Source organism: Siphateles boraxobius, unplaced genomic scaffold (assembly GCF_051911475.1).
Source record: "Siphateles boraxobius isolate OS27281-9 unplaced genomic scaffold, OSU_SipBor_1 24, whole genome shotgun sequence".
NCBI lineage: Eukaryota > Metazoa > Chordata > Actinopteri > Cypriniformes > Leuciscidae > Siphateles > Siphateles boraxobius.
The window spans coordinates 14,995,041-15,019,983 of NW_027508855.1; the positions used below are offsets into that span (position 1 = coordinate 14,995,041).

The 24,943-nt window shown below is 39.1% G+C and overlaps 3 protein-coding genes across 3 annotated transcripts; 2 read left to right on the forward strand and 1 right to left on the reverse strand.

Annotated features, from left to right (window-relative positions):
* Positions 1-2,884: 2,884 nt before the first annotated feature.
* neff1 (neuronal intermediate filament family member 1) lies at positions 2,885-12,387 on the forward strand. Its single transcript, XM_077241578.1, has 4 exons — positions 2,885-3,692; positions 5,697-6,014; positions 7,324-7,448; positions 7,538-12,387. The coding sequence occupies exons 1-4, from the start codon at positions 2,946-2,948 to the stop codon at positions 7,992-7,994; spliced, it is 1,647 nt and encodes a 548-aa protein (XP_077097693.1). The 5' UTR covers positions 2,885-2,945; the 3' UTR covers positions 7,995-12,387.
* Positions 12,388-15,880: 3,493 nt separating this feature from the next.
* h2az2a (H2A.Z variant histone 2a) lies at positions 15,881-18,604 on the reverse strand. Its single transcript, XM_077241584.1, has 5 exons — positions 18,479-18,604; positions 17,401-17,478; positions 17,101-17,214; positions 16,402-16,531; positions 15,881-16,303 (listed from the first exon to the last, which is right to left on the reverse strand). Exons 1-5 carry the CDS (start codon positions 18,479-18,481, stop codon positions 16,242-16,244), a joined length of 387 nt encoding a protein of 128 aa, XP_077097699.1. The 5' UTR covers positions 18,482-18,604; the 3' UTR covers positions 15,881-16,241.
* A 1,431-nt stretch (positions 18,605-20,035) lies between these two features.
* Positions 20,036-21,275, forward strand: purba (purine-rich element binding protein Ba). The gene has a single exon (XM_077241579.1). The coding sequence runs from the start codon at positions 20,071-20,073 to the stop codon at positions 21,052-21,054; it is 984 nt and encodes a 327-aa protein (XP_077097694.1). The 5' UTR covers positions 20,036-20,070; the 3' UTR covers positions 21,055-21,275.
* The last annotated feature ends 3,668 nt before the right edge of the window (positions 21,276-24,943 follow it).

Here is a 24,943-nt window from a genome sequence, read left to right on the forward strand (position 1 = left end):
GTGTGTGTGTGTGTGTGTGTGTGTGTGCGAAGAGATCTCTCACTCTCTTCGGAGAGCCGATTAAGATCTCTTTGAAGCTCGGACCTAGGTTTGGGGGAATGTGTGGACTGTTCTGGTATTGCTCTGATGGCCCATACAAAGTGTTGAAAAGACCATCTTCCCCAGACTTTCTGGCGCTTAAGCTGGTCGGTTATCACACAAACAACAATTTGACAAGCTTTTCTGAGACTCAGAATGGTTCAGTCATGTGAGACTGTCCAGATACGCTACAGTACATACAGTAGCCTGTTTGCCGACATGTGACACCGTGTCATGTGAGTGTATAGGCGGAGGGCTTGATGAACTAGAAGGTGTCAGAGAAGACTGTTGTGATGATGTAATAGCCTGCTCTGGTTCATTGTCCTCATTTCCCTCTTCTTCCTTCAAGAATGATTTGATGTGTTCCATCATCTCGTTTTGGCGGTGCTTACGTTTCTTAAGCCGATCTAGTTTCCTGAGTAGATCGTCCATTTCGAATGTCTCCTCTTTCTCCCTCTCATTCGTGGATTCCATGAGTTTCGACAATGAGTCCATACGCAATATGTCCACTTGACTCGGACTGGACGTGACTCGATGTCCACCTTGGCTGGAGGCTGCATCTCCTTGACTAGTAGTATACACTGCGGCTGCTGCTCCTCTCTGCTCTGACTCCCTCTGAACAGGACTCGAGAAAAGGGCAGGTCGGTGATGTAGGTCAAGGATGTAATCCTCAAGACGCTTGGGGGTCTGACGTCGACGTGACTGCCTTGTTTGAGTTCATATTCTGTCATATTCTAACATTTCATCATGTTGAGCTATATACCATTGATTTGTTTTATGTACATTTGCTCACCTGTCTAATAAAGCAAGAGCAGCGTCTCTGTCAAGTCGAAGTTAGTCGCAGACATGGCATCTCGAAAAACGGCAAGGCAATATTGATCCTCGTTTTATTTCTCCTTTTGTCCCAAATTCAAAATAAGTGTGGTCCACTTCTGTGGACCTGCTGCGGAATTGATACAGAAGCAGTAGTAGATACTTGTATCACGTATGTGATGATGCATCGTCGTAACAATGGATCAAAAACGGCCCTATATCTATCTATCTATCTATCTATCTATCTATCTATCATCTATCTATCTATCTATCTATCTATCTATCTATCTATCTATCTATCTATCTATCATCTATCTATCTATCTATCATCTATCTATCTATCTGTCTATCTATCTATCTATCTGTCTGTCTGTCTTTTTGTCCATTTGTGTGTGTGTGTGTGTGTGTGTGTGTGTGTGTGTGTGTGTGTGTGTGTGTGTGTGCGCGCGCATGGGTGGGTGGGTGGATGCGTGCGTGTGTGTGTGTGTGTGTGTGTGTGTGTGTGTGTGTGTGTGTGTGTGTGTGTGTGTGTGTGTGTGTGGGTCAATACGTTCCACTTTGGGCCAATTTCTGATTCACTGCAGTGGTCTAGAGCCTGTCATCCTTAAACAGAGAAAATGCTCATTCTCAGGTCTTTTTCGTGTCTCTTTCACTCACTAAAATTGAAACATCAGCCTCAGAAACTGCTGAGAGAAGACAGCGAGACCTGCGGCATGTCTAAAGGGGTTTGCTGGTGTGATCACGCTAAACCCGTCCTGAGGTGTGGCTCCTGCCTTTGGTCTCAACCCGCCACTGTGTGGTGCAACAGTCCTGCATTCGAAACAAAGACCCAAACCCCCCACACACACACCGCTCCCCGACAGCCAATACTGATGACTCATCAGAAAAAAAAGTGTGATGAGATGCAGCTTCCTAAAGAATACTGACTTTAACAGGACTCCTATGCATTTTGTTAGCATGTCTTCTGTAACCTATTTTAGATGCTCTATATTTTTTAGATGAATGCAAACTGCCGGCTGATTTTGAGTCTGCACAGGATTCTGTATCGTGGAGGGTCATTGGGGTAAGACCTCCATGTCTCATTCAGTATTCAGACACTGCAGAGGCACAGACTGCCACCCGCATTACAACACACACACAGAGTCAGACACTCCCTCTCACTGCAACATCCTTCAATCCCATTCCCATGCAGCACCTGCTTACACACATGACATGAAATACAGTTATTTCTTGATTTTTTTTTTTTTTTGCATTGCCATATTAAGTTTTCAAAAATTATTTTTAATGGCCCTAAAACGTAGCTACTTAATTTTCTTTATCTCTCTCTCTCTCTCTCTCTCTCTCTCTATATATATATATATATATATATATATATATATATATATATATATATAAATCAGTTTGACTGCACCACATTAATGTTTCCGCATTACTTCTGTACTGAATTTAGCAAAGAATATTATAAAGATCCTTATTATGACATAAAATAAAGTAACAATTTCAGCAACACTGCAAATGAACTCAAGGCAATATTTCGGTTCCTCTGAACCTTCTGGAAATCCAGAAATTAGTGCCTCGAATTCCCTATTGTGGATCTTACATTTCAAGTGCTTGAAAGCTTAATTTATGAACGACTGACTGCCTTTATTGCAGGAACTTTCAGGCTCAGTTTTGGATTTTTAAAAGGTATTCAGTGATTCTCCAGAGGTCATCCGAGGATGTACACCCATGTGTAGTTTTTTAATTTGTACATCTTTTGACCTTTATTTATCCTCAGTTCTCTGCATGATGACAATCTCCATCGCGTGAAAAGGGATGAGTGGCCACAAATGCAAAGGCAGGGAATGAATGAGCTCTCTCCTGGGACTCTGTCTTTTTGCTCAGGGTTGCAGGTTTCCCCCTCCACCACCGCCCCTGCGTCAGATGATGCTCGCGGTCTGTGCCTATAAAAGATGCCGGTGTGACACCCCGACCGGCACTCTCCATCTCTCTTTCTCGGTCCTCCCACATCCACACGCTTCACTCACTCGGTCTGTGATCTTGAGCATTTCAGCATGAGTTATTCCGGCGACATGTACACGAGCAGCTCATACAGGAAGATTTTTGGAGATGCGCCACGGCGCGTCCCCGTGGGCAGCAGCCCGTCCCGGGTGACGGTGAGCTACCGCTCCGTTCCCCAGCAGCAGCACCATCGCTCCTACGGCTCTCCATCCCCCATGATCAAATCCTCAAGTTACCGGACCAAACTCGGATCTGGACGCGGTGTTGGCTACCAGACCGACACCGTGGACCTGACGCAGACCACCGCCGTCACCAACGAGCTGAAGATCATCCGCACCAACGAGAAGGAGCAGCTGCAGGGCCTGAACGACCGCTTCGTGACGTTCATCGAGAAGGTGCACAACCTCGAGCAGCACAACAAAGTTCTGGAGGCGGAGGTCGCGCTTCTGCGCCAGCGCCACAACGAGCCGTCGCGCCTGCACGACCTCTACGAGCAGGAGATCCGCGAGCTGCGCGGCCGTGTCGAGGAGATGACGCACGAGAAGAGCCAGATGCACCTGGATTGCGTGCAGATGAACGAGGCGCTGGAGCGCGTCAAGGAGAAGCTGGATGAGGAGACCCGGCTGCGGGAGGAGGCCGAGAACAGCCTGAAGGGATACCGCAAGGACGTGGATGACGCCACGCTGTCCCGCCTGGAGCTGGAGAAGAAAGTTGAGTCCCTGCTGGATGAGATCGCGTTCCTCAGGAAAGTGCACGAGGAGGAACTGCAGGAGTTACAGGCGTCAATTCAGGCCACTCAGGTATGAAAAACTTATGAAAAATATATATTTTTGTATCTGTTTGCTGGTTTTAGAGGGGTTTGAGCAGTTTTTAGAGATCATGGGAGATAATCTTTTAACTGCTAAGATCAGCTTGGCCATGCTGGAGACCAGCCTGTGATGGGTTGTTTTTTGGTGGCTAATGAGAAATGTGAGCTACTTTTGTGAGCTACATAACATTTAATAGTTGCAAATGCATTTGGTTAACTTCCAGTCAAATAAAACAAGTTGTGGTTAAGCCAAATTTCTCATATGCTCTGGGTTTGTAAATTGCTACATAATATACCTAAAATGCTTTATCAGGAAACAAACATGTCCATCAATATTTAAATAAATTATATTTGATTTGCATACAACCAATTTAGCATGAGTGAATTAACCTGACTACATAGCTTTACATCAATTAAAGTCATTTTAAAGGTCTTATCAGGTAGAGATATCTTTACAAGATATAAACTAAATTGAGAAGATCAGATTAAGCAGATAAAGCCTAGAAATACCATGTATCCATTAATGCTTTGAAATACTATGTTTATTAATAACTCATTGTGTGGGCATGCGTATCATGACTGTGCAGTGTCATTGAGTGCAGTGTGTGTCTGGAGAATTTACAGCACTGCAGCTCAGACTGAGAATCTGACGCTGCACTGCACCAGGACCTCAGTCAAAATGTGCATTAATAATTCTCCTTCTCTCATGCAACTTTACATTTACAAACAGAATGTTTACTCAGGCAAAGACAAGGAGAAGCCCTGGAGAGAGAGAAATGTATTTGAAAGTTGAGAGAAGGTTGTTGTTGATGGGATGTTTAAATTTCCTAACCTCCTGGCAATGAGGAGATGGTGCAGTAGCGCAGGATTTTAGGTGTGGCTGCAGAGTGGGTGCAGCGGGACCCCTGCAGCGCGGCGTCCTTGAGAGGGACTGCATCACTTTAGAAATACTGCTTCTCAAAGTATTTCGACACTACAGAAGATTACATTTCCTTCAGTGTTTTATTTAATAACCCGAGTATCAGCAATTGAATGTAACTGATGTAAGCTGATGCTCATCATGCATGGATTGCATGTCCCTGTGTTGGTGATGCATTGGATGAAATGCATCCTCATGAAAGCGTTCAGGCAGTGTCATCTTTCCTTGAGCATTAAAACCCCTGAGTCTGTGCTCCACCCCGCAGCCTCAAAGGGCCTCAACCTTTATTAACACAAATTACACTCAAACACTGATTAAACATGCCGTGGCAATGTAAACATGCCAATATGCATTTCAACTGCATTTCTGATAACTTCAATACTGGATGCACAGTGGTTTATTGATTACATTCACTGTAAAACTGTTTATTTATTCACTGACAAATTTAATTTTTGCTCATATTTGTAACAAAAAATATATTTCAAATTATCTATAGCTATTTATACTCCTTTTGGCTCAAGCTAAATGCCTGTTTAGGGGAATGAATTATTTATTAGAAATCAATTATGAATCAGCAACTAAATTACACTTCCTCCAATCAATTTTACAGACTAAATGCTATTTATGGCTATCTTTAACTACTATTCAAATGTTTATGCTCACCAAGGCTGCATTTATTTAATCAAAAATACAATAAAATTAGTAATGTGAAATAGCATTACAATTTAAAATAGCTGTTTTCAATTATGATATTTTCAAAAATGTAATCCTGTGATGGCAAAGCTGAATTTTCAGCATCATAACTCCAGTCCTCATCACATGATCCTTCAGAAATCATTCTAATATGCTGACTTGCTGCTCAAGAAACATTTCCTATTATTAACAATGTTAAAAACAGTTGTGCTGCTTAATGTGGAAACCTGACTTTTTTTCAGGATGCTGTGATGAATGAAAAGTTCAAAAGAACACGATTTATTATGTTTTATAATTTATTTTTAACTTTTCAATGGGTTAATATTAGATTATAGTTGTATTAAACTTATTAACAATTATTTCTTGACTGTTTTCCATGCCTAGGTGTCTGTTGAGATGGACGTCAGTAAGCCTGACCTTGCTGTGGCCCTGAAGGACATCCGTGCCCAGTACGAGACTCTGTCTTCCCGGAACCAGCAGCAAGCAGAGGAATGGTACCGCTCCAAGTTCGTCACCGTGACAGAGGCGGCGGCGCGAAACAACGATGCTCTGAAGCAGACCAAAGATGAGCTGTCCGAGTACCGTCGACAGCTGCAGTCCCGCACCCTGGAGATCGAGTCCCTGAAAGCCCATAATGAGTCCTTAGAGAGACAGCTGGCTGAGATGGAGGACAGCCACAACAACGAGATCGGCGAGATGCAGGTCAGTGCATTTCAGTCAATGCTTTTTACATTCGAAATAATACATATACAATACAGTAGAGCCACTATAGTACAACTGCTCCTATTTCATTTCCTTTAGAAACTATTATAAATTCTACTATGAACATAAGACTTTGAGTGAGTTTACATTTAAATGTACTCATTTAGCAGACAACTTTATCCAAAGCAGCACACAAAATCATTTTGTAAAGAAAAAAGCTAAAATCACTCATGAACAAAACCTGATGATCAAGTAATCCAGCGTGATTTTAGAATGATCCAAAGAGCATCCAAAGAACAACTGTCTACAAAGGAAGGAGTCATATGATGAACGCCACAATTTTGCTTATTTGGTTAGTGACTTATTTGAAGAGTTTCTAGGTTTAAATTTTAAAAAGGTTTTCAGTGTGCTTCCAAACGTTTTGGAGCCCACTGTATTTAAAGGCATTTTCTAATGTATATTTTGCTAGTTGTGGGAATCTTTAAGCACCTCTGGAAATCATGATCCGATTCTAAAATGATTCTTGATTTATACATTTTTTCTTATTAATGAATGAGTTTACCGACATTAAATATCAAATTTATTTGTGCATTTTATTAAATTACAAGTAAATTACAAATTAATAATAAATCAAATAAGACTAAATATAGCAACAAATACAAGCAAATATAATGTAATGAAGGGAGACAGAGAAGCCCATTACAAACAATAATCAGTATCTGAGAGTTTTCCAGTCAAGTTGCAGTGATGGATTTTTGTCTTTTTTATTACTGCTGATGACATCATACATCCTAGTGGCAGGTCTAGGTTGTATTCATTTGAACATATCAGATGTTTTGTCCAATCCTCAAGATAAGATCGATTTTAATTTTTCCAGAAGAAATGCATACCCAGCTAACAAAAATAAATTCTAAGAACATTTTTCTAACATCCCCATTAAGTTATGAAAACATTAATACTGAATGTTCCCTGAACACTCAAAATGTCCAAAAATGTTCTTGGTTATATGAATGTTATCATTTTAATTTTGCAAACATTAAAGGAATGTTACTTTTAATGTTCTCTGAACATTCTGAAACAGTCAAACGTCCAACTAAAATATTTCTGAAAAAATTGTTCCATGAGCCATGTATAAACAACATTTTGAGAACATTATTAAAGACCAGATTACTTTGATCGAACATAGTTTTAACGTTACTGGAAGAATGTTTGTTCATAACTTTCAGAGAACCTTGCCAGAACGTTAGTTGCGTAAGATTTCGTGTCAGAAAAGTTTTTGGAGACATAAATGTCTTGTTTGTGGTGACAGGACACCATTCAGGAGCTGGAATCTGCTCTTCGGAGCACAAAAGGTGAGATGTCCCGCCACCTGCGGGAATACCAGGACCTGCTGAATGTCAAGATGGCACTGGACATTGAGATCGCAGCCTACAGGTGAGACTCAGAACTATTTTAATTTGATATCATTAGTTGATACCTTTATGAATGTTCCATCCTTTTCCATATATGGTCGTTCCCAACAGGAAACTGCTGGAAGGTGAGGAATGCCGTCTGAGCTCTGTGAGCGGAGCCATGTTGCAGTCCGCCTACTCCTATCCATCGAGCCGCACTTATGCCCTGAGCTCCTACAGGAGGAGTGTAGCCAAACCTGAGGCAGAGGAAGAGGAAGAGGAGGTGGAGGAGGAGGAGGAGGAGAACGAAGAAGAAGCAGAGGAGGAGGAGGGAGCAGAGGAAGGAGAGGAGGCAGAGGAAGGAGACGAACAGAAAGATGGAGGCGATGAGGAGGAGGAAGAGGAGGATAAGAAGGAAAAGGAGGATGAGAAGAAGGAAAAGGAAGACAAGAAGATTCCAAAGGAGAACGAGAAGGAGAAAGAGAAAGAAAAGGAGAAAGAGAAGGAAAAGGAGAAGAAGAGCGATAGCAAGAGTGAAAAGGGGGACAGTAACAAAGGCGAAAAGGCCGCTGCTGTTAAGAGCAATTAAAGCTGCGTATCATCACTGCTTCCTCCACATCCGTCTGGACACATCCCTCCATTTCCCTCTGCCACACACAAACACACCTCATCTTCTCATCTTCACTTTCATTTCACTAGTTATGGCTGATTTCACCTGCTGATGCATCAGGATATCTGCGCCAAAGCATCGAGTCGGTAACAAAAGCATTCAAACGGATGTTTTCTGTATAGCACTCAAGAGATTCAGCAAGGGCAAGGTCTATGCAGAGAGTATATGGAGTAGTTCACCCAAAAATCACTTATCATTTCTTAGTTTCCATTTTTCATACAACAGAAGTGGATGCTGAGTAAACTTTCAAGCTTTCCAAAAAGCACCGTAAAAATGTCATAAAGATTGTCCATGCGATTCTGTATTCCAAGTCTTCAAAAGTCATATGGTTTATGTGACAGAAATCCTAAAACTTTGAAATCGTGAGGTCGTGTTAGGATAGGTCATGTAATAACAGTAGTTTTTATTTAACACAAGTGCAAATGAGTTTTGTGACCTCATATGGACCACTATTAGGCACCATTCACTCAGCATATGTTTTTGCATCATATTGTTTTATGTAAACATGCACTAGATGGACGTGTTGGACCTCATGCATGACGCAGTGCTCAAGTTAAAAGAAGTTTAAGTTTGACAAAACACCTCTTTATTTCTTTTCCCCCTGCATCATGCGTTTTTAAATGCAAAAACACATTCTGTGTGAATGGCCCCATTCTGTGTACCTTTTTTGGTAGTATAAATCACTATGCACTTCTTTTGTATGGAAAAGAGGAACTGTTAGGCCCTGTCCCAAAAGGAGCGCTTCATATGCACTTTCTGTCTTGTGGACTTACAATGGCTGCTGCATGAGACCGTAGGGTGTCCCATTTGTCATTGGTTTCAGAAGGGTGTTCGCAAGTCTTTTTGAGATACTTTGTGGTTGAAATGCGCTTTCGATGCGCACTGAGGCGAGCTCCACAGCAGACTTCTTCCCGCCAGTCAAAGTTGCATTACTTCACGAAAGGGTGGACTTTTAGGAAGACCACAAGTGTTTAAGGTGCCTTTTGGGACAGGGCCTTAGTCTAAGCTACAACAAAATTAAATTTAGTCTAAGCCAGGGGTGTCTAAACTCTGTCCTGGAGAGTTTAGCTCCAACTTACTTCAACTTACCTGCCTGGAAGTTTCTAGTGTGCCTAGTAAGACCTTGGTTAGCTGGTTCAGATGTGTTTAATTTGGGTTAGAGCTGAACTCTGCAGGACAATGGCCCTCCAGGAGCAGGATTGGACACCCCTGGTCTAAGCTATTCTTTGTTGTCGCACTAAAGACAACAATACGGAAAGATTAAATGATGAAAAAATGTTCATTTTCGTGTCAAGACGGCAACTTAAGTGAAGGCCAGACAGCAAAGACCCCATTCACACCTGGTGTTCACGTGCCATTAGTAGTGCAGGACAGCACAAAGGAAGATGATGCCATGCAAGGCAAAATGAACTGGTTCCAACCTCTCGGTGCTATTTGATTTAAAAAATAAGTGAGTTTGGACTTTGTAAGAGGTAATTATTCACAGAGCAACAGCATATCCATTATATAGAGCTTCACTCGAGTCCTGAATGTATGTCACGAGCAAAGCACAGGAACAGGCCACATCTCCTATTTTTTCCAGCAATATTAGGGCATCTATACCCACATGAACGAAATTGTCCAAGCTCATTTCATTAAGTTCACTCGTAGGTTAAAGAATGTTCATTCACATTCTCATGCAAAGCATGCATCATTTTTTTAACTTTAATGTATGCATTCAGCCATCCGTTCATGGTTTCCTCAATTGCAATGGTCACAGCACGGCAAATGTGGCGGCATGGAGTTCATCAAGTTAGGTGGGATTAAAGATCAAATATTTATGGATTTCTTGGGGAGGGTTTCAAGGTTTAGATTTTGGAGACAAGAGTGCAACTGTTGTGTGGGAAAATCCTTCTGCAATTTAGATTCTGACGCTTTAGACGACGACTGCTGCTAAATATCCCTCTATTCCTTATTGTGTTCAAAAATAACCTCCTCTTGATTGCTTCATTCGTGATGGAGCAGATCTCACTGTTTCTGAAGTAAATCTTCCTCCGTCTTATTTTCTCTTTCTCCATGTCTTTCTTCCACTTTCTCTTTCTAATCTTTGGCATGTCTTCCTTCTGAAACTAGATGAGGTTCCTGTCTTTAGCTCTTTCCTTTAGTGTTTATGCTCACAAATAGGTGAACTTCATGAACAAATGTCCAGGTCTCCCCTGAAATCAAAAGTGAAAATGAAGACTACTTTGAGGACGATTAAGATTCGTTGCGCCCCCTCCCAACAGGGAATGTTCTCAGAACTTTGGCTAAAACTCTGGCAAGGAAAGAATGAGCAAATATTCTTTCAGTAACATTAGTAGAAGGTTCGGTTAGCACGAAAACATTATTTATACATTGTTCATAAAACTTTTTTCTGAAACGGTTTAGCTAGACGGTCTTCTAATGTTTTTGAAATGTTTCAGAACTTTCAGAGAACATTCAAAAGTATCGTTCCCATAATGTTTGCACGTTTTGAAAGTAAAGAGAACTTTAAGAAATAACGTTTTCATAACCTAATAGAAACGTTAGAAAAATGTTTTTAGAACATATATTTGTTAGCTGGGTTCTCATTACCATAATGCGTCTGTATGTTTTACTTATTATTCAGATTTTTACAGTGTTACAGTAAAAATACTTCTCTATTACAATAAAAATGTTGTAATACAATTATTTTATTTCAATTAATTAATGGAGCCTTTTTCATGTTTCCAGGGTTCTCAGATACAGAAGTCGGATAGTTGGGTAAACTTCTAGGGTAGGTGACAATAATTATAATTTTTGTATTTCCATTTGCTACAATAGCAAAAGAAACAATCTGTGATAGAGTTTCCACAACTTTCCAAAAGGTGGAAAAAATAAAGAGAGACTGATTAGGTAAGAAAGATGTCCAATTTGCTGTCACTCCCTCAGCCGTTGAATTATAATATGTTTTTGTATATTTGTTGTGGGGTTGATTTGTTTTTGCGTACAAGAGCTTTCAGGAATCAGTGTAAACGTGACGGTTCCGGCTCTCTTTGCACCCTGCAGAAGACAAGCTGGCCATAGAGAGGGCAGAGGGGTCACAGACAGTCACACAGTCATAGAGAAGAGCTATTAACCGTCACATTAGTACTCCGGATAAACAGCCACTACAAGCACCCATTCAGACAGCTATATCAACCACCTCCAATGACCCTTCACAATGCAGGCCACCTTGATAAATAATTAGGACGCCGATTCTGTGACATTATGGTGTCTCGTTTTATCAATTTAGATTTATTTAAAGCTGTGAAGAAAGCATCGGGATTGTTTCTAAAATGCGATCTGATCTTCATCTGTCACAATAAATAACCTTATGAAACAAACAGCACTCAATCATTTTTGCTAAATCTTTATTTAACAAATGATTACAAATTCAACATCATGGATGGAAAAATAACTAATGAATCCAGTATTTTGGCTTCTTCCTTTCACATTTGAAAAATCTTTTGGTTAATGCATCTTAAATGGGTGTTTTGTACATAAACCTTTGTGCAAATAAAGAGTTAATGTCTGCCCATTGAATACTGTTGTAGTAATAGTGTTTTCCTGGTAGTATTTAGCAAAATTGGGTATTTGATTCAATGTGTCCCTTTGACAAAGACTGACTGGAGATGCACCCTCATTATCCTTGATTTTAACTATTTCCATCAATGGTCTTGATTTTTTATACAGTTTGATCAATAAATATATGGCGAGTAAAAAAAAGACAACTACAGTGTTGCCCAGATACGGCCCACCTCTGGTAGGCGTGGAATCTCCACGTGTGGTCGGATCTGGGCCGACACTATGTTGCTGTCTGGGATGTGTTGTTTGTTAAAGAAGCCTGCGCCCGATGAGAATGATAACACTTCCGGAAAAATACCACTCCAAAGAGTCCTTAAATGTTAAATTGTATAAATAAATCTGGATTATATTATAATCCAAAAGAGTAGAAGAGGAAAGAGCCAAGAGCAAAATTTCCAATAAATGTAATAAAACAGTTGTCGCAATTATTCATGAAATGAATAAATCAAGAGGAGTTTCAATTTGCATGGCTTGATTCACTTGGAGCTTGACAATATGAGGGGGTGGGATAGATTTGCTTGATGTGTGTAAAAATGTACGTAAATGCCTTAATCATGAATCTAAACTGCTTAAAAGAGTCCTCACGTTTTGTGCATCTCGACAACACTGTTTCAGAGATGGTTCAGGAGTGCTGACACTTTAACTGTATGGCTGCTAACTGATACAGTGATGTTCCCCTAAAGCCAAATAAAGCCATTTATCAACCAAACGTACCATGTGACCTCTTTGTCTCATGTTATATCAAGCAAACACAACACACACACTACAGTTGTTTTATTTAAGGACTTCATTTACTGATACATAAACATACTGTTAAAACTAAAGGTTCCAAGAGGATTTTTTTTTCACAGTGATGCAATAGAAGAACCATTTTGGGTTCCACAAAGAACCTTGCAGAGAACCATTCTTTTCTTCTTAATGCAAAGAAAATGTTCATTATTTAAATAACCTTTTTCTAAAATAAAGAACATTTTGTGTAATGGGAAGGTTCCGTGGATGTTAAAAGGTTCTTCATGGAACCATCAATGCCAAAAAAGAAACTTTATTTATAAGAGTGTTAATCATTCAGTATGGCTATACCATGATTTACTAATAATACATGCTTTGGTAAAAACATAATCAGAGTTTCATGGAGGGCAGTTAGCATGACTGAAAAAGGCTTTAGTCTGACCGAAATGCATAGTTTTATTACTGCATGTCATCTGAGGGAGACTAGACAGAGCGTATAAATTATGCATAACAAATAACCATTCTGCTGACGGCACATTTCCTGTTCTCCGATAGACGAATCCAGAACAACTCCAAAATGTAATACTCTCAGCTCTTTGGGAATCAATCACATTTAAATCTAAACCATTGGGTAATTCTCATTCTTTACTGTATGAGATTTACCTCTGAGAAAGACTTGAATGGTTTTTGTACTTCACATACAGTATATGTGTACAAACAGCATATACTATAACATATTTTTTGCTTTATATTGATCAAAAGTGACAATGAAGACATTTGTAATATTTTTTAAAGATTTCTTCCAACTAAATGCTGTTCTTTTGAACTTTCCATTCATCAAATCCTGAAAAAAATGCCATTAAAATTGTAAGCAGCACAATGCTTTCTACATTAATAATAATAAGAAATGTTTCTTGAGCAGCAATCATCATATTAGTTTTTTTCTGTATTTTGTATCAAATAAATGCAGCCTTGGTGAGTAAAATAGACTTTGTTCTAAAACATTACAAAATCTTACTGACCCCAACAATTTTTAATGGAAGTGTAAATAGGAATATAAATTCATTATCATTATTTTGTGATAATTATTGACAGACTGCACATTATTTGTGTCTCGCTATATGGCTATTTTCCACACACACACAAAAAACCCAAAATAAATATTGATTTGTTTAAAAGATTACTTAATTCATGAAACAACTAAAACTAGCTTTGGAAATCATTTGTCTGGCATAACTCATAAATACAGTTCAGTAGTCTACAAACATATTTTACCACAGAAAGATGTAGGCCTATTTTATAATTTTAAGCCAATCACAGACTCAAATGTAAAGTCCTGAAATATTTAATCAGCTAAATGATAAAAAGACAGCAGATTATTCTCAGAAGTGATTAAGTGCCAGCCCAGAAATCTCAAAAAAATGAACAGAGAATATTAATGGTTAATGATTACACTGTCAGCTATAGAGCAGAATTATAATATAGATATTTATTCATAGCTGATGTAATGCCAGCACAAACTAACTATAATACAAGGGAACAACATGAGACCTTTTTTTAATAATTAAAAAATACACTTTTATATGGGCCTTTTTTTAACTTAAAAAAAAAATTAGACATTTATTTTATTTAATTAACCCCTTCTTTCAAATGGATCATATTTTAATACATAAAAATGCCCTATTTCTGTCAGTGCAATGGTACTGTTCAGGAGTGCAATGATTCTGGACATAATTAAATGTTTAGAGTTAAAACAATATTTTGACTACTAGTTTAAAAAAAAACTCGAAGAAGGGCTAAAAGCCTGCAGTACTGAATTATATTTGTGGGATTGGCAACTTTTTCATTAATATTATTGTCTCTCGTCCTCAGCCCCCTCCCTCCATTACTCTCTCTATTGCTATATATAGGTTTCTGCATTGCAGATGTACCATAAAGCAAAGCCTGCAATCGTGTGTGAGATCTTGTTTTAATTCCCAGGTTAAAGCTGTTCGATCTCTGTCACTCTCCCTCACACACACACACACACACACACACACACTCGTTAACTGCATAACGGATACAGCATGACAAAGCAGAACATTGAGGTGTTAAACACGCAGAAACATGGTGCTTGGTCGTTACAAATCTGACAAAGCAACAATCACCTTGCTGCAGTTGTCTAGGACATTTGAAACCAACGCTTTTGCATTTAACATGAATTTTTTTAGGTTTGTGAATCTACAACAGCTTCCTTTAGACTATTTTGACACCTGGCTAAAGGGTTAATGTAGACTAATTAAATTAGGCATAAATCAGTGCTTATGCACCAGCCAGTTTACTAGAACATGAGTTTGACCCAAGTAGACTATAGCCTAAACATAGGCTATTCAGTGTTGAACAGAAAACCCAGGCAAACACTATATTTGGAGAAATTACAGTTAAAGGCGCCACTGCATTTCTGAGAAGAAAGAAAAACTCACGCTGGGGGTTTAAATTAGATAGAATATTTTAAGCTAACGTGCGAAAGGGTTAAACTTAACTGACACAAAAACGTGCATATTATTATGACAGACACTATCAATTCAAACTTACCTGCAGCAAATAACAATTCTTATTCCGATACGCCTGTGAACTGCACACACGAGTGACTGTCATCAAAAACGTTGTTTATTGTTTTATGAATGCTTATAAGACGAATACGGTAAAGAGAATTATCATTTTAGAATTTAAACAAATATATCCTCCCACACGCAAACAGCATACTTAAGCTCAGGAAGAAAATAGGCTATTCGTGAAAATGTGGTATTTACCGCCACCTAACGTACGACATTAACTACCCAATGACAGAAAAAAATATGTTGGGGGGAAAAATGAAAAATAAATGCTGGGCTCTTTGATTCGATGATCTGTGACATCAAATTACTCTTATAAAATGAGGTTTAAAATTAATACGTTTAACTATATGATCCTCGTATGCAGAAGATTTATAACAGCCATCTGGAACTTTTACTGGGGGGATAAATATTTAATACAATTTTACAAAAATAAATATTAAATACATTTGATTTTTCAGGAAATAAATAACATAAATAGATGCTTTACATCTATTACGATACTGATCACCACACAATATTATAAGTGCAGTTAGCAACTCTTTAGTAGATTGATAAAAACCCTTTAACCATATTCGATAATTATTAAAATTTCATAAGATGTACGCAAGTTGGTCAAGAACTTAAGCACTCTTACGTTAAACTAATTGCATTTTGTAAATAACATGCAATTGGCTGTCCAAAAACTTTACACTCAGTTTGCACCTAAGTATATTATTTCTGCAATAAATCCTATTTTTAAACTATGCTAAAGTGTACTTTCTCAAGGTTGCGTCATTCATTTTATGTAAATAACACATTATTTCTGTATTAACTCTGATTAAAAATAATTGGTATCACTATGTCAAAAAAACATGGCAGATAAAATAAAAACAAACATTTTGGTTTTGTATAAAATGTTTTTATCACTTCCATTTTTCCAGTATAAAACAGCTCCATATCTCTGGCCAATTCAACGAACAATTCGACAGTCACAGCAGGAAAGATCACACTTCCTGTTCGTCACTTTAAAATACCTGACATTTGGGTTGGGGTGGAGGGGGGGCTTATATGCCATTCAAATTTTGGCGATATAACATTAACACAAAACTCTAACAAATCACTTGTGGTTAGCTAGTATAACATTAATATTAACTTAAAAAAGAAAAGAAAAATAGAACTGATGAACACAAGCCGATCTGGTCACACATCCCAAATGCAAGTCCTCGAGTCCATGTCAGCACAGCGACCCAAAAGGGAACTACGCAGTCTTCTGCTGGCCCTTCTTACCGATCAGAGACTTATGGATGTGTGGAATCACACCTGCGAGAAGACACCAAACACGCAAGAGATTCGCATCCTCATCTGTCAACACATCAGTATGTATGCAACATACACAACATGATTAAACTCCAACTTACCACCACCAGCAATAGTTGCCTTGATGAGAGAATCCAACTCCTCATCTCCACGAATGGCCAGCTGTAGATGGCGAGGAGTGATACGCTTCACCTTCAGATCTTTTGAAGCATTTCCTGCCAACTCCAAAACCTACAACAAGAATTAAACCTGATTAAAGGAGAACTCCGGCGCAGAATGAAACTGGGGTGTAATAACACATTGGTACCGAGTCGACTGTTCTCCTGGATTTGTTTTCATGATAATCGAGTGTAAAGAGTTTTAGCTCTAAAAACTGTTTAGCTTATAACGCTAGTATATGGGGCATATAATAAGTAAAAAGAGATTGCTAGTTAGTACCACTAACAAGGCTCAAAATAGCCCCACACTAACACGGTAGCTTAATGAGGGTCTCTACATACAAACCAAAGCACTGACAACTTTGTAAGTGTACAGTTTAATAATAATATACTTTATAAAGACAGTAGCATCGCGTATACAGGCAGGAGCCATCTTTGGGAAACAGCCTAGACCAGTCGAACCACTAACGCCGTGCTAAGTGAGCTGAACTGTGAGATTCCAAGTCACAGTTCAGCCCGTAGCACGGCGTTCGTGGTTCGACTGGTCGAGGCTGTTTCCCAAAGATGGCTCCGCGATGGTACTGTCTTTATACATATGCACATATTTGATTTGCAACATGGAGGTCAATGGCAGAGTCTTACTTCAGCTGTGAGATACTCAAGGATGGCTGCGCTGTACACGGCTGCTGTTGCTCCCACACGACCGTGGCTTGTAGTGCGGGTCTTCAAGTGCCTGTGGATACGACCCACTGGGAACTACAAATTTCAGATATGCATTCCTTAGAAAGTTGTATCTGACTTTTATTTGACTCGTAATATTGTGACCCAACAAATTCCACATCTACGCCCATTTCACTGAAGGCTATTTAACAAATGGATCATTTATTTTGGGAAGAGAAAACCAGCATCTCCAGCAGAGCAAATACAAAAAGAGAGGCTTACCTGAAGCCCAGCCCTTTGCGAGCGAGACACTGCTTTTGCCTTGGCCTTGCCACTGTCTTTACCTGCCTTTCCTCCTGCCTACAAAACAATATATAGACTCAGATCCAGCGCATACAAACATCTTCAAGTTTGCACAAACTAAACTAGCAGCATAATCAATAATAGTATGAAAACACAATTATTGGAGGGTTAGGTTAATTGTACTCCATTATATGAGCTGTGCAAATTAAATATTATGTTAAGAGGTTATTGTATATTGTATTGTAAGGTATGCATTATCAATGCATTACTCGTTCAAATGATTAATTACCGGTATAATATAACAAGAAGGGCTATTAAAAAAACGCAGGTTTGGGGAAAATACTCCACTTTTCTTGGCAATTTGCACCGTTTCCCCTCCAGAGGGTATGAGTAAAACATATCCATTGGGAATTGGATCCTACTCTTCCTTCACATGAATTAAAGTTAACCTAAAAACTTAAAGCAATGCCATCTGCCACTTCACTGAATGCCAATGAGTCCTATTTTAACAGCCTGTTAAAGCAGGTAAATCTCCCGCTCATATGACTGCCACCCTAAACTGACAAAATAGGTTGCCGGTATTTATGACATAAACCTGCACATACAAAAAATGCATTTACACAATTCCTAGGAGTTGGCGGTCTTTGGAGAACTAAACAATAAATGAAGAGTTTATAAACTGATTAGCGCGAGCTCTCCACAGCCGCTGACGGATTAGCTTAGCTTTAACTGTTAATGTTAACGTTACTGCTTGGAGAAATTCCACAACAGCTGCGACGTAGATCAACAAAACATTTAAAACACATAAGATAGTTATGTTCAAGAAGCTGATCATTTGCATTGGGACAAGAAACGTCGTGATAAATTAAATAAAAATTACAAAAAGACTATTAGCACGCGCTACTCTCGCGGGCTAAGAGCGCTGAATCCAACCTGCGTTAGCTTGGAGCTAGCCGTATAATATTTAAACAGACGACAAATTAGCTATATAACGAGCGGATGGACATTTCGAGTTAAAGAAAATGGTTATACGGACCAAGATAGAAGAATTACATACCATTTCAGCGAAGTATTATTTGGGATCCAATGAGGTTTGGCTAAAATCTATTTCGCCTCTTGACTGAGGAACAATAAACTCCGTTCAGCAGAGAACGCTCGAGGCATACCGAGAAGTGGAAGTAGCCAATCAGAATATCCGTTGTTCGTTCGAATTTCGGGAAGGCCAATGAGATTTCAGCATGTATTTGCTTCTACCATCCCCCATCGATGAATGATGTTCATAGAGGGTAATACGTAGGCGGGACTTTAATAGTGACAACTGCATGAAATTTATTCGATTAACAGAAAACATTAAACCTCTATATTTAGAAGTCGTAAATGATCATCGGGCATTACAAATACTTATGATTTCATGTTAATAACAAGGCTTAAGATAAATTCTAAAACCAAATAGAAATTATAATCAAACTTTATTATACTGCACAAACAAACTATTTTTAATAACTTTTTTCTTTCTTATTAATCTCATATTCAATTTAAATCGTAACTGTCACATAAAGCGAAATCAAGTATTAAAACATTTTCTGTTGACAATAATCAATTTTTTGTCCTTTTTATAAATATCAATATAGTAAAATGTCAAAATGAGACTTTGACTTTGATGAATAAAGAAAGGGAGTTCTAAAACTCTATATTTGATTTAACATTTTTATACATATTGTTGTACTTATGGATTATTACTTTCACGTATATACACTAAGTCAGGGGTTTTGAAACTTGTTGATGTCAAGGAGGACCCTCATGACCCCCTTTCCGAGACACCCTTACTCGTGAGAAAATATGAACGTGATTAGTATATTTGTATGCATAAAAACAGACGATAAAAACGTAAAAAATGCGAGAAGGGGCACAGAAGTCTGGTAAGCATGAAATGATAAAAAAAGACGTTGTACGGTAAATAATTAATTGTGTTCATTCTGTCATTGTATTAAGGCCAAAACAAATGAAAAAAATATCAGTAAAACATTTACTTTGCTTCAGGTTGGCAGTGCGGTAGTCTTTTTTTCTGACTGTAAACCTCAGGGTATTTCCAGTTTTTTTTTATCCGTCTCTGAATTAAATGCAATTGTCTTATTATTTATAAATTACATTATTTTAAAATATATCAACGAGATATATGTAATGTTAAACTTTTTGTGATAACTTTATTTAGAAGTTCTTATTTGTATATTTAAAGGGCTAGAACATTGTGAATACCGCTGTAGTGAGCGACTGTATGATGATTCTGTATGTACAGTGCGAATGTTATCTACAATAAAGTGCTTATTTTTTGTACGTTATCGACACCACTGTACGCCAATCGCCCATAGTACTGTCAAAACAATAAGGTGGGACTTACTTTTTGACAGGCAGTCCAAGTGAGCCAAAGAGAATGGGGATGTGGTATTTACTCGCATAACGGACAGGTCGCGGTCCAATTGGAGAAGCGAATTTATGACTGACATGTTATATGTCCAATCACAAGATGTTCCTGAGACAGTGACGTTCCAGAGCTATCGGCCAGTCACACAACGTTCTACTGCCTCTGAACGGGTCAGAAGGCGGGACCTGACGACATACGGGTGGGAAAAAATAACGCAGCTCTGGGTGATGGTGAAGATGGCGGATGGGGATAGTGGGAGTGAGCGCGGTGGAAGCAGCGGCGGCGGCGGCGGTGGTAGCGGAGGAGGAGGTGGTGGTGTTAGTGGAGGTGGTGGAGGAGGAGGGGGTGGAGGCAGCGGATTCCAGCCTTTCCAGAGGGATCAAGAGACCCAGGAGCTGGCGTCCAAACGCCTTGACATCCAAAATAAGCGCTTCTACCTGGACGTGAAGCAGAACTCGAAGGGCAGGTTCATCAAGATCGCCGAGGTCGGCGCTGGTGGTTCCAAAAGTCGCTTGACACTTTCCATGTCAGTCGCGGCGGAGTTTCGGGACTACCTGGGGGATTTCATTGAGCACTACGCCCAGCTCGGACCCAGCACCCCGGAGCAGATCGCCCAGTCCTCCAGCGGCGAGGACGGCGGGCCTAGGCGGGCCTTGAAGAGCGAGTTCCTAGTGAGAGAGAATCGCAAATACTACCTCGATTTGAAGGAGAACCAGCGAGGGAGGTTCCTCCGGATCCGTCAGACCGTCAACCGCGGGCCTGGTGGTTTTGGCGGCGGAGGAGGTGTGCCCGGGGGTGGCATGCAATCCGGGCAAACCATTGCCCTTCCTGCTCAGGGTCTCATCGAGTTTCGCGACGCCCTGGCCAAGCTGATCGACGATTACGGCGGGGATGATGAGGAGCTGCTCGGCGGCAGCGGCGGCGCCGGGGGTTACGGGGAGCTTCCCGAGGGCACGTCAATCACGGTAGACTCCAAGAGGTTCTTCTTTGATGTGGGCTCCAACAAGTACGGGGTGTTTCTGCGGGTGAGCGAGGTGAAGCCCAGTTACAGAAACTCTATCACAATACCCTTCAAAGCGTGGAGCAAGTTCGGCGGAGCTTTCAGCCGCTACGCCGAGGAGATGAAGGAGATCCAGGAGCGACACCGAGATAAAGTGTACGAGCGGAGAGGGGGAGAGGAGTCGGAGGGCGACGACATCGATGACGACTGACAGTGACCCGGACGGGTGTTCCCTTGCTGGGGCAACAACCTCACACTGAGCGAGAACCGCGCGCTGGAGTGGAAAGAATTACCGTGCATGAAACGAAGAACATAAAGCTCTATGGCGAATAAAGATGTTTGACTGAGAAACACACTGTCATGTATATGTAAGAGAATCCTGTTTAAAGCAGTATAGACGATGTTTGGCTAGATAAATGGATATTTCAGCTGGCTGCTCTATAGGTCTTGTCATTTTGAAAGTTCTCCCTTTTACAATAAGATCACCACCCTCACCCTCACCCAGAGACTGAGTTAACAATAGAGTCAACCGGGACGTTTAGTGTTAGTGTATCCAAATATGATAAATATCTCTACTATAGGTGTTTTTGGTGTTGTACCATATGATGGAGAGCAAACCAGCATCATCTGAATGACGTGGTGTGAATCTTAGTTAGCTCATTCGAAAAGTGTTCTCTGCAAGTGTATGTGTGTGTGTGTGTGTGTGTGTGTGTGTATGTATGTATATATATATATATATATATATATATATATATATATATATATATATATAATAAGACTCAGATCAAACAGTGTAAAATTTGGAGACCTTTAAAGAGTTCAATTTGTGGGCACACAATACAGTTCAAGCAACAATGTACAAACAGTTCAAATGGTGCTATAAAACCATGCTCCGCCAACCTGCTCTGACTATTGAGGTTCATGCGGGCTGGTGAGTTTTATTTTGTTTTCCTCCTGTTTCTTGTCAGGGTAGAGCAAATCACTCTGATTGTATGTACTCAATTCGGAAGTGCATTAGTGCTGATGCCACTACATTACTAATGATACTGAGCTTGATTTGGCACTTTTAAAGGGAATGAGTTTTTGAATTAAATATGGAGAGCTTCGGTGACAAAACTGGAAAGGAAATCAAACGTAGAACAACACCCATCTGGGTTTAAATAGATTTATTTTTAAAAAAAATATACAATATACAGAAATATATATATATATACAGAAATATATTTATACATAGACATATAGAATCAATAATAAATGCTTCCTGAAAAAGCTATTTAAACAAATAAAACTCGGATGCAATTATAAATAGGGGGATATTTCTTACTGGTTTTCCATACATTTCATATAGTCCTTATGGTTGGAAGAGCATATAAAAAAATTTGTTTACAAACTAGACTTGATGATGTTCTCTGTTTAGTTTGTATTCCTTTTCTCAACAACCCAAATGACAAAACAACACTCTTTTTTTTCTTCTTAACGTTCTCTTCCTCGTACTAAGTTGTTTTTAGGTGTTACATTTCTGAGTCTTACTGCAACTTGTCAGCTTCTCCTCTAGAACTGTCAAAATATGTGTGCCTGTTTGCGACTTCCCTCTTTTATCCTTTTTTTCTTTCTTACTGCTGTGTGGGTGTTATACATTTTTAGTTTTAACGAGAGAGAAAGGAGTGATGTTCAATTTTCAGGCCTTCTTTAACCACATAAATTACCCATACACACCACCTGGGAGCCATAGTGATTTTTTTATTATTACTAATTTCAATATCCATATAAGTTTTGACCTCATTCTTGTCTGTACTGTGTTATGTGATAAAGGCAGCTGTTCAGTCAAGTGTGTACTGCTGTAATTCTCCACAAACTTCCTTTGAACAATAAAAATTATCTTTGCTGAGAACATGAGTGTTTGTGTTTCCTCTGATTTAATGTTTCATTCTTTCACAATCCTTGCAGACTGAATTTTACTAACAAGATTTTCTGCACCACAAACATCACCAACTGGAATTGCAAAAATAATGATTATTTTTTAAGCTATCCCAGTTTACTTCAGCTTATAATAAAAACAAAATAAAATGCAGTAGATCATAATCATCCATCCAGGTGTCTGCAAACTCCCAAAACAATCATATTTATACTTTACAAAATGTAAGTCTTTTGTAATGGTTAGTCTGTAGCCTGTATTGCTTATATTCATGCATTTTAGCTGTCTTTCTATTTCACATTATAATTTCTAGTGATGAATGCATTGATGAGAATGTGCCCTAAAAAGCTGACTTCATGCATACTGAGGTCTGATTTTAATAGGACTGCTCTTTCACAGAGCCTTGCTCTTATGTGTGTGAAACAGAATCTTGCAAACTCTCCGTTTGTTCCACTTCACAGATTCAGTTTGGCCTCAAGGACATTGCAAGCAATTTTTGCAGAAAGGTTTTTGCTTAGGATGGTGCAGTTGAAGACAACCCTGAAACCGCCTCTCATGGTGTTGACTAGGGCAAGAATCACTAATACTATTTCTCATACATAGAGATTTAAACATCCTGCATTGTTTGTCTTCTGAATGTTACTTTAAATCATGTTGAGGACAGCTGTGCTATGACAATAAAATGGGCAACTTTTTTGACTTAAAGGGATAGTTAAAAAATGTGTATTCTGACGTTACTCACCCTCATGTCATTCAAAACACGTAAGACTTTCGTTCATCTTCGCAACACATATGAAGATATTTTTGATTAAATCTGAGAGCTTTCTGTCCTTTCATTGACAGTCACGCAACTAAAACTTTGATGCTTCAAAAAGTTCATAAAGAGATCATAAAACAAATCCATGAATTGAGCGATTTAGTTCAAATATTCCGAAGAGACTCGATCGCTTTATAACATGAACAGATTTAATTTAAGCTTTTATCCACATGCACTACACAAAATTGATCAGCGAACATAAACAGAAGCTCAACCGAACCTGCATGACGCTCGAGAACAAACCTCATTGGTTCTTGTGGATACTCAAACGTGAAGCGTCAAAGTGGTAGTTTGGTAGCTGTCAACGGAGGGGCGGAAATAGCTCAAAGTCCACCCAAAAATAAAGATTGTGTCATCATTTACTCTCCTTAATGTAGTTCCAAACCTGTATGATTTTCTTTCTTCTGCAAATCATAAAATACAATATTTTGAAGATTGTTGGTAACGGTCGGTTCCCATTGACTTCCATTGTATTTTTTGTCCATATAATGGAAGTCAACTGAACTTATCTTTTAAGTTTCACAGTCATATGGGTTTGGAACAACATGAGGGCGAGTAAACCTCTTAGCAATGCCCTAGCAACCACTTGTTTTCTTTTCTATTTGCAATACATTTACATATGTGTTCTTGACACTTTCAGAAGTGTTCATATCATAAATGTTGAGGTTACCAGATCATATAGCGCCATGAAGAAAATCAAAGAGCAAGTTACAGAGATGCATGCCTCTGTGGATTTGGAAAGCAAGTCGAATGTTGCAACAAGCTTTGCCAGAAAATTACTTGCTTTGGAATTTATTAGCAGTGTTTTAATGAAATGTGGTCATTTTGGCTACAAAAAAGTATACATTCTTGTCTATGACAGAAAAGGAGTTGTATTTTAACCATACATTTAAAATAGTAAATAGCCCAGTCATGTGCACAAGGCTGGTTTGTTCAGAATTGCATATAATATCAGTACATTTATGAAGAATTTCATTAGAATATCATCAAAAAGTTGATTTCAGTAATTCCATTCAAAAAGTGAAATTTGTATATTATACATTATACATTCATTACACACAGACTGATATATTTCAAGTGTTCATTCCTTTTAATTGTGATGATTAAAACTGACAACTAATGAAAATCCCAAATTCAGTATCTCCGAAAATTAGAATATTACTTAAGACCAATACAAAAAAAGGATTTTTAGAAATGTTGGCCAACTGATAAGTATGAACATGAAAAGTATGAGCATGTACAGCACTCAATACTTAGTTGGGGCTCCTTTTGCCTGAATTACTGCAGCAATGCGGCGTGGCATGGAGTCGATCAGTCTGTGGCACTGCTCAAGTGTTATGAGAGCCCAGGTTGCTCTGATAGTGGCCT

Excerpts from the sequence above, each read along its gene's own strand:
- purba (XM_077241579.1), top strand. The coding sequence starts at position 20,071 with ATGGTGAAGATGGCGGATGGGGATAGTGGGAGTGAGCGCGGTGGAAGC.
- h2az2a (XM_077241584.1), bottom strand. Across the intron at positions 17,215-17,400 it reads CGCAAAGGGCTGGGCTTCAG|TTCCCAGTGGGTCGTATCCA; the intron begins GTAAGCCTCTCT and ends TGAAATTTGTAG. Across the intron at positions 16,304-16,401 it reads GGCAACTATTGCTGGTGGTG|GTGTGATTCCACACATCCAT; the intron begins GTAAGTTGGAGT and ends GTCTTCTCGCAG.
- neff1 (XM_077241578.1), top strand. The coding sequence starts at position 2,946 with ATGAGTTATTCCGGCGACATGTACACGAGCAGCTCATACAGGAAGATT. Across the intron at positions 3,693-5,696 it reads CGTCAATTCAGGCCACTCAG|GTGTCTGTTGAGATGGACGT; the intron begins GTATGAAAAACT and ends TTCCATGCCTAG. Across the intron at positions 6,015-7,323 it reads ACGAGATCGGCGAGATGCAG|GACACCATTCAGGAGCTGGA; the intron begins GTCAGTGCATTT and ends TTGTGGTGACAG.